The sequence below is a fragment of the Bactrocera tryoni genome, chromosome 4 (genome assembly GCF_016617805.1).
Source record: "Bactrocera tryoni isolate S06 chromosome 4, CSIRO_BtryS06_freeze2, whole genome shotgun sequence".
Classification (NCBI taxonomy): domain Eukaryota; kingdom Metazoa; phylum Arthropoda; class Insecta; order Diptera; family Tephritidae; genus Bactrocera; species Bactrocera tryoni.
This window is the reverse complement of record NC_052502.1, coordinates 25,513,943-25,522,828: the sequence shown is the minus strand read 5'-3', so window position 1 is coordinate 25,522,828 and position 8,886 is coordinate 25,513,943. Positions and strand designations below refer to the sequence as shown.

At 33.8% G+C, this 8,886-nt stretch overlaps 1 protein-coding gene across 1 annotated transcript in view; it reads right to left on the bottom strand.

Moving 5' to 3' along the window:
- Positions 1-4,567: 4,567 nt before the first annotated feature.
- LOC120774074 (septin-2-like) overlaps positions 4,568-8,886 on the bottom strand; it is a 62,306-nt gene continuing 57,987 nt past the window's right edge. The window contains exons 2-4 of the mRNA XM_040103392.1: positions 6,250-6,608; positions 6,077-6,177; positions 4,568-6,018 (exon numbers count right to left, since the gene is read on the bottom strand). Of these exons, the coding sequence (XP_039959326.1) occupies positions 5,355-6,018; positions 6,077-6,177; positions 6,250-6,608 (1,124 nt within the window). The 3' untranslated portion in view covers positions 4,568-5,354. The remainder of the gene's footprint in view (positions 6,019-6,076; positions 6,178-6,249; positions 6,609-8,886) is intronic.

Here is an 8,886-nt window from a genome sequence, read left to right as displayed (position 1 = left end):
TCATTCAGTGCAATAATGCTTAAATCATAATTAGCTGGAAATGCAATGTCAAAGTTGTCGCAGTATTGTGAGAAAATTGAGCGAGTTTGTTTAAAATTTGTGTTTCCATTTGAAATGGCCAACTAAAGAAATCATTATAAAAATGTAATGTCACTAAGTCATTGAAACTATATAGTGCGTCCCTGTGGCAATGCTTATCAGAAATTTAGCAAACCGAACTTTGAGTACTCAATATTGCATGCGAATCAGTGAAACACGAGTATCTTCAAATAATAAAGAAATCAATACCTTCGAGACCCCATCTTTTGCCAAAGAAGCCAGCGTATTCTGGCCCCGAAAGTAATAAAACATTTATATTAAAATACTTATTAGAAAACTGATGATATTGGTCGGTCGGTGTGAGTCATTTGAAATTATCGGGCCAGTGGTGCTGCCGAAGTGTGTATTTTGCCATGCATGGTATGCCTATCCATTAGCAAAGAAATGTCTATTGTTTTGTTTTGATTAATAATAATGTGTATGTCATTTAAAACGGTGATATACTGAAGTTAAATTGTTTGTTTGGGTTGCTTGCGTGTATCCCTTAAAGCTTGTGGCTTTAAAAGTATTGTGATGATGTGCCGGGTGGCTGTCTTCGATAACGCATGTAAATAAAATTGTTAGCCTATAATCTCTTGCCCATTGCTACCAGTATAAAATGGTGCTTTCCTTCATGGAGTATATTGAGGGGTAAGTTTGGGAACATGGTTTTGTTTGTAATTTTCAAATGCTTTGGGGGTGTAGGGTGATTTTGAGGGGGTGTGGGGCAGGGTGGGAGGATGGTGTGGGGGGCGGTGAATGATTTTGGAGGAGTGGGCTGAGGTCTGGTGCCTAATGGGTTAGAGGGAAAACGTCTGGGGCATTTGGTGCAATGATGATTGGTCAGGTGGGGTTTTGTAAGGAACCGGTTATTGAAAATTTTTTGGTGATCGCGTCGGGGCCGACAGGCTGATTTCGGCTGAAATTTATTATCGACTTATTGTGACGGTGAAATGAGCGAGAAATTGTGCTGCAGTATGCTATTTTCCCGTAATGTCAAATTAAAATTCCATTGAAGTCATGGTACCGCTCTCGATGCCCATAGTGAAGTGTTTATGGCGGGGATGCGGCTTTTCAGATAATTAAACGAGAGCTGGGCCGCTTGTAAGTGAAATGTGGCTCAATCCCGGCCCAGAAACTGTCCCGAGTCCTGGCTGCCTTATGGCGGGCCATGATATCTATAGTTGTTGATAGAAATATCCAGTAAATGTGGGGAATAATATAATTGGGGAGTTTACCACTTATAATAATATATCCGATAATATCAAAAATGGGGTGAAATCAATTCGAAGCGCACCACGAAGCCCCCATATGCTAATAAAGGTGTTCGAACTTCCGGTGACTTTATTCCGCGAAATATCGGCCAATGTGGTGAGTTGTCCCATTGAAAGCGAAAATTTTACTCCTAATGATATATCTTAATAATCTAAAATGGAAATAAAATTAATTGCTTCATATAATTCCATTAGTAATATCAAATTCAAAGGCAATCCAATGCATATTGTGAGTAGTGATTGTGTGTGAAAGTATAGTGAAGCCCGAGGGCAGCTTTTTTTGGCATCTGGCGTAATGAAGTATGTATGTGGCAAAGTCAGTAAATCGGTCCGACGCTGCTTGCGAGTCGAAATGCGTATTTGAAACGCCCTGAGTAGCGCTGCTGCGAAGTTCGTTGTTAGCTCGAAATAAAGCAGCGAAATATTTTTATATCATCGGTTATTAATTTGTGTAGGCTTTTGATCTTGAAATTCTAAAATGCTAAATGAAAATCATTATCGCTTCTTATTCTAGTATCGTATATTAATGAAATGCCCGTAATAATGAAATGTAGTATGGTTCGTATTGGCAATCATGGCGTAATTTACTCGCATTTGATCTGTGTTTGTTTGTGGTGGTGTGTAATTGTTCGTATTTCCTTCCTTATGCAGAAATATATATAACCAACCATTATATAACCAAGGAAAATGCGATGCACCAACAAATTTGATCCATCAAATAACAAAGTCGTCATACCAATTCACATGCAGTTTAACATGAATTCCTGGCACATCATATACAAGACTTTGCAACCGAAATATGTTTATAGGTTATGTTTGTATGTAAATATGTTTCGAGTGTTTGTAGTGTGAAAGTTGGTGTTTAGTTGAGCTTCAAATTGACAATTCGCTGCATTAAGCTGCAGCGAGTTCAAAGACTTTTCCAGCTGCATAACTGTACTTATATACAATTAAGCTGATGTAGTTGATGTGTGTTTGTATGTGTGAGTATAGTTAATTTATGTAAATCGTTATAGCTTAAAAATAAAAATATAATACAAAATGTATGTAGTATGTGTGTGTGTGTTTTCGCAGTTAGTTTGTTTAGTTAGTAAGATGGTTTTACATAGAAAACTTATGCAAAAATATAAATACAACAATATTCAGTTTAACTATAATAGCAGACGACGATATACTTATTAAAACGTTGCTTTAAAATTAATTGCAATTAATAATTAATAATTTTATTAACTTAATTAATTTTATTTTATTCAAATTTTAAATTCATATTTTGTATTTTCAAATTAAAATTAATTTTTGATCAATTATGTTTTTAATTAAAATTAATTATATTTTATTAATTTTTAAATTCATACTTTTGTATTTTCAAATTAAAATTTATTCTAATTAATAATGTTATTACTTTAATATATTAAAAAATTAGTACAATTAATAATATTGTTAATTTAATTAATTTTTTTTAATTCAAGTTTTAAATTCATATTTCGTATTTTATGTTATTTTTATATTTTAGTTTTTAATTTTTAATTAATAATTTTTTTCACTGATAATTAATTAATTATTTTTATTATTGATAATTAATTTTTTTATTTAATTATATTTTTAATTTGTTTTTTAATTACTGATAATTAATTACTTTTTTTTTTAAATTAATAATATTTTTATAATTGTTTGCAGACCTGCTCACGCCCTTCGCACGCTGTCTACTTATAAACAATACACGCTTAATGCTGATACGCTCACTGCTTTGGTATGTTTTCCTTCAAACTTTCTTATATTTTTCTTCATTTTTTCTTTTTTTGTTCTTTGCTTGCATGATAAATGATTTTTTATAGCAATACTGTTATGCTTTTGCTAAAATGATTCGCTTTTATTATTATATTTGCTTTTGCAGATAATTATTTAATTTCAAAAAATTCGTAATGGGGTTGTGGCGATTATCGATTATGACTAAGCATTTTTAAAGCAATATTTTTTTTATAATGTGATATTTTTTATAACATTTATACCCGGTTTATTAATTTTTAAAAATACATATGTGAAGTTTTAATTATTGAAAATTTTAAAATATCAAAAAATTAAAAAATGTAAATAACTGAATTAATAATTAAAAAATATTTTTTTTGTAAAAAAATAAGTCAGTTTTATAAACAAATTATAATTTTTTTCTAAAAACATAAACAACATTTTCGGTAAAAAAAATGTAATTTTTATTATATAAAATTAAAAAAAAAAAATTAAGTAAAAAAAAATAATTTTTTGTAAAAACAAAAACAAAATTTGTTGTAAAAAAAATTAAAAAAAAATTATTAAAATTAAAAGTTTGTAATTTTATTTTCGGATGGTATAAGAGCTCGCTTATCAGAAATATACTCATAAATGACCTTGGCAGGAATAATAAAATTGAAAAACTCTCCAAATGACTACAGTTAGATTAAAGTTTAGTCCAGCGTAATGTCTGTTATTAAGCCCACATGTCTTATTGAACTAAAAGTCTTAAAATTATTAATTAAATTAATACAAAATGTTTTAATTAAGAGCAATAAATTTAATTTAATTAATTTTGTTCAATTCAAAAGAGAATAATGAGTTTTGGATTTATTTAAAGTGATTTATGGAACAAGAGCAATGAAAAATTAATTTAATTAATTTAATTTCGAACTTACTTTAATTAAATTTAATTTAATTACTATTTATATTAATTAATTAATTTTATTTAATTTCAAACTTAATTAAATTAAATTAATTAAATATTAATTCAATTAAATTTTTCAAATTAACTTTTAGAATTAAATTATTCGATATTAAATTAAATTAGTTAATTAATATAGAAATCCAATTAAATTGAATTAAATTATGTTTGAAATTAAATTAAATTACTATATTAATTATTTAATTTAATTTAATTTAAATTTTTAAATTTTAATTACATAAAAACTTTTCAATGACAATTATTTTAACAAAATTCAGGCCAATTAAATTTCAATTAATTAACTTCTATTAGCAACAAGATTTAGCCACAGTTGAAGGAAAATCTGAAAACTGACGATATATTGATATATACAAAAAAAATATTGGATTATTTTCCTTTCATTTATTATCGCTCGTTTTAGCCACAATCGATTAATCGCACTTCCCTGTAGTTTTGTTTTGAAAAAAATGTTCATGTTGCCATCCAATTTGAGCTCTTAATATGCAAATATTTTTTAAATGCATCGCTATTTTCGAAAATGTTGTTGTAAATTTATTTTTATTATTATTTGTAATTATATATTTTTCGTTTAAATATGATCGCTTCTAATATGCAATTGATTAGTAAGTAGCTATTTAACGCTTGTGAATACCGCTAACGTTTGGATTCTAAAAAAAACCGCTTATTCGTTTTGCAGACTACATAAATCTTACACTTTCGTAATGATGGATTGGGAATGCATTTATATGGATTTGTGTGTGAGTGTGTGGTGGAATAAATATTTTGCCAATTTTTGGGATTATCGACGCTTCGAAATAATGCTTAAATGCTGATCGTTGTTTTCCTTTATATTTGACAATATATTCTTATTTTATGCACTGGTATGTGTGTGGCCAAATTTCGAAAATGAAAATCGAAGTCTAAATGAGCTCGGAAAACACTTTGGTGCGCCTAGTATTTGTGCAAGGGAACCTAACCTAACTCTGTTTGGTTGAATTTAAGCTCAAACTAAGCTAATTGTGTGTACTCTATATTGTAATATATGTATATTTGTATGTGTCTGTGCTTCTAGCATTACTTTAAAAAAGTATTTGCCAAATCATAAATACTCAGTGTTGTACAGTTGTGCGCGAAATATTGGTAGTTTTTGGATTTACTGGGGTTCGAGCTCACGCCTACAAAGTAATTTTACTCCTCCAAACAAGCTGCTCTCTGCTGGTTACTCTGTAGCACCCTCTCTCTCTTTCTCTACCTCTCTCTCTCTCTCTCTCTCTCTCTCTCTCTCTCCCTTTCTCTTTCTTTGTTTGCGCTTAAACATCGATGACACTGTCGTTTTTCTTCATCTCCATCAAATGTGTCTGCTTGAGTTTCTCCTGCATCTGCGTGAGCATATCCTGCATGCGTCGTATCTCTTCGTCTTTCTGCAACAACAGACGATCGGTTTCCGAAATGGCCGCATCAAAACCATTGGTCGAGCTAATCGAGTCGCGCTTCAATTTGCCGCGCTCTCGGAGCGCATGTTGCGATATCTGTGAGATGCATTGTGCACGGAAGTTCTCGTAGTGCACATCCTGTGTGGTGTCCTTCAGATCTTGCATGTGTGTCGAGATAAGGAAAGTGCGTAATTTATTGAAATCACTATGTTCGGGATCTTCCACGTCCACCACACCCCAGGGATACTGGCGGCCGCGCACCTTTTTGCCCGCCACCTCAAGTATCGTGTTGCTGCCGACGACGGCGAATGGTATCGATGCTTTTAGATCGCGATCTTGCTGTTTGAAGTCATCATCTTCGTCCGAATCGCATTCGGGAAACTGATATAACTGTATTTTGTTATCCTCCAGATCTTGCAGTATGCGCTCCTTGAGTTTGCGCACCTCATTTTTGGTCAGACAATCCGCCTTGGCGATCACCAGCACTATATTGACTTTGCGGTGTAGGCGCCTAATGAGATCCAGATCCATCTGGCGTAGACTGCAAACGCAAATTAAAGTTTAATTCGATATGGTATGGATACGGCATAAACACTCACCTGTGGCCCCACGGCGGCACAAAGTACAAACAACAATGCACACGATTATCCTGTATATTGCGACGATTCAGTCCACTCTCGTCTGTGAAATATTGACGGAACTGCGCGCGCAAGTAAACGTGCAACATTAGTTTTCATACACAATTATTCTCTTTTCATATCATGCCACTCACCTGCTCGTCGATGTAGGCGGTACAGACGCGCCAACTGTCCTCACAGTTGATGCCGTCACCGAAACCGGGTGTATCCACCACCGTTAAGCGTAAGCGCACACCGCGTTCCTCTATATCCATTGTCTTCTTTTCGACACGCGTCGTTTTCTCGAGCCGCTCTTCAACATTTGGTACTACTCGATTTTTGTATAGGTCACCGAGAAACAGACTATTGATCAGCGTCGACTTGCCTAGGCCTGATTCACCGACAACCATGAGCGTAAATTCAAAACCACGTTTTACTGATTTCCGATGCACCTGCTCGGGTAGGGTGGCAAAGCCGATGTAGTCACGATCTTTATCGAATGACGGCGTTTTAGCTGCAAATATAAATAAAAATGGTGTGTTATTAGTATATTTTCTTTATAAAGTGTAAAACTTATTAATGTAGTTGATTTCTACAATCAGTATTTGTAGTTATGCGGCCATGTAGTGTCTTGCTTGCCTGATAAGCTTTTTTAGGACACGAAAGATATAAGACTATACATATAAGTAAGTGAAAGCTCGGAACTATCAAAAGGAGTGCTTTAACGGGGCTTTGCAAACTACCGACTCTGCCCAAACTTACTTTCGAAAGTGAAAGAGCAAGCATAAAAGTTGTTGCTTTATAAGCTTTTCATTAGTTTTTGTTTCTCAATTAGTTAGTTTCCTACTTCCACAACGATTATTTACATTTAGGATGTATCTGATATTAACCAGTGCTCCGGTCCCTACCGATATTTTGAGGAGTTTTTGGGTCATAGGATATTAGCCACTAAGTTGAATTTTAAAGATATAAAAGTATGGTTTATACTATACTCGAGAGAAATACAAGGTGCTTTCCAAAGTAAACAGGATTTGAAAAAAATAGAACAAATGGTGTTTTCGATAAAATCAATTTATTTTATTCAAAATAGTCTCCTTCTTCTTCAATACAGCTTTTTGAACGGTCTAAAAGCATGTCGAATGAGTGTTTTAGCTCGTTGGCCGGTATTACCGCCAGTATACCGGTGCAAGCCTTTTGAATGTTCGGTCCAAATGCGATAAATCGATGTTTTGGAGATGTTCAATTCCATTTCCATGAATTTCAATGATGATTTCGGCACAGTTTCAATGGAATTTCAGGTGATCACGGATTTTGATTAGCCCTCATGTTGGTCGTTATTTATGTTCGCACGACCACTTTGAAAACGTTGAAACCACTCGTGCACTCTGTCATCGCAAAAGCAATTAATACTCCAATTTTTTGCCTCGAATTGCCTTCTTTGGAGTACGTAAAGTGAAGGCAATAGAAAAATAATAAGAATTTGATCGTACAGCTTTTGAAATATTTGAGTCCCACAAAACCATTACATACAAACAAAAAAGCCAATGCCATGAAAAATAGCTTTTTAAGCCCATAAAATATATGCGCGTACTACTATGCTCCTAAACTAAGGTGAATTCTTTCATAAAATGTAAATTCTGTATGTATGCTTTCAAATCATTTTCCTTCCCTTTAATGTACTCTCCGCCCAATAAAACGCATTTTTTTCAACGTTTTTCCAGTTCTCGAAACATTCAGAATAGTGTTTTATAGGTGTAGTCTGCAAGACCTTCTTCTATTTGTTTTCTATCTGCTTAATCATATCAAAACGGCGTCCCACGCATTGGCCTTTTGAGTTTGTTGAATTGGCAGAAGTCGCACGGAGCCAAATCAGGAACCATCCTTGTTGACAGTTTGGCCCGTAAGAGAGAATTAAACACACCACGACAATCAACTCATCTTACTTTTTCATCACAGGTGTGTAAAGCATATCCTCTGATCGAACACTTAGTAAATTAGGTATATCAGATATAGGAATACTCGCGAAGGGTCTCCGCGGTGAAAACCAATTCACCAAAAGAATCGTGTGATTATTTTAATGGAGTATAACATAACAACAACGATTTTTTTAGTTGTTATTGTGGCATATGTGTCTCAATACCCTAGAGGCTAATTCACAATAGAAATTTAGGACCAAATTTCGTATACAGAATCCTTGCGAATGTTGGAAAAGGCTTACGGTGATTCAGTTTTATCAAAAACACAAGCCCACGTGTGATACAAAGCCTTCAACGACGGTCGAGAGATCGTTGAAGAGATGCCCCCTTCTGGACGACCTTCTACTTTTCCAACTGTTGAAAATTTAAAAAAAGTGAAGGGTATGGTAAATACTTGAAAATTGTCAGGCAAGTGTTAGAGAGATGGCAAGGGAGCTTGACATCCCTTCCGAATCCGTTCGAATAATGTTGGTGAATATATCGTCCCGATTAAGCTGATTTTTTTTTTAAAGAGTAGAAAGAGAGTTCTTGATCGTGCGAACATCGGTCCCATACTTATGGAGACCATTATAATGGCCGGTGAGACATGCAACCATGTCAAAAATCTTAGGAATGGACAGGAAATAAACGAGTCGAAGCCAAAAACCACGCCAAGGCCGCTCAAAAATTAAGGTGATGCTCATCGTTTACATAGATATTCATAATCTGATGCAACATAAATATGTTCCTGAAGAACAGACGGTCAATAAGAAATTTATTTGGCCATACTGAGGCGTTTGCGTGTCAACTTGCGTCGAAAACGGTCGGAATTTTGGA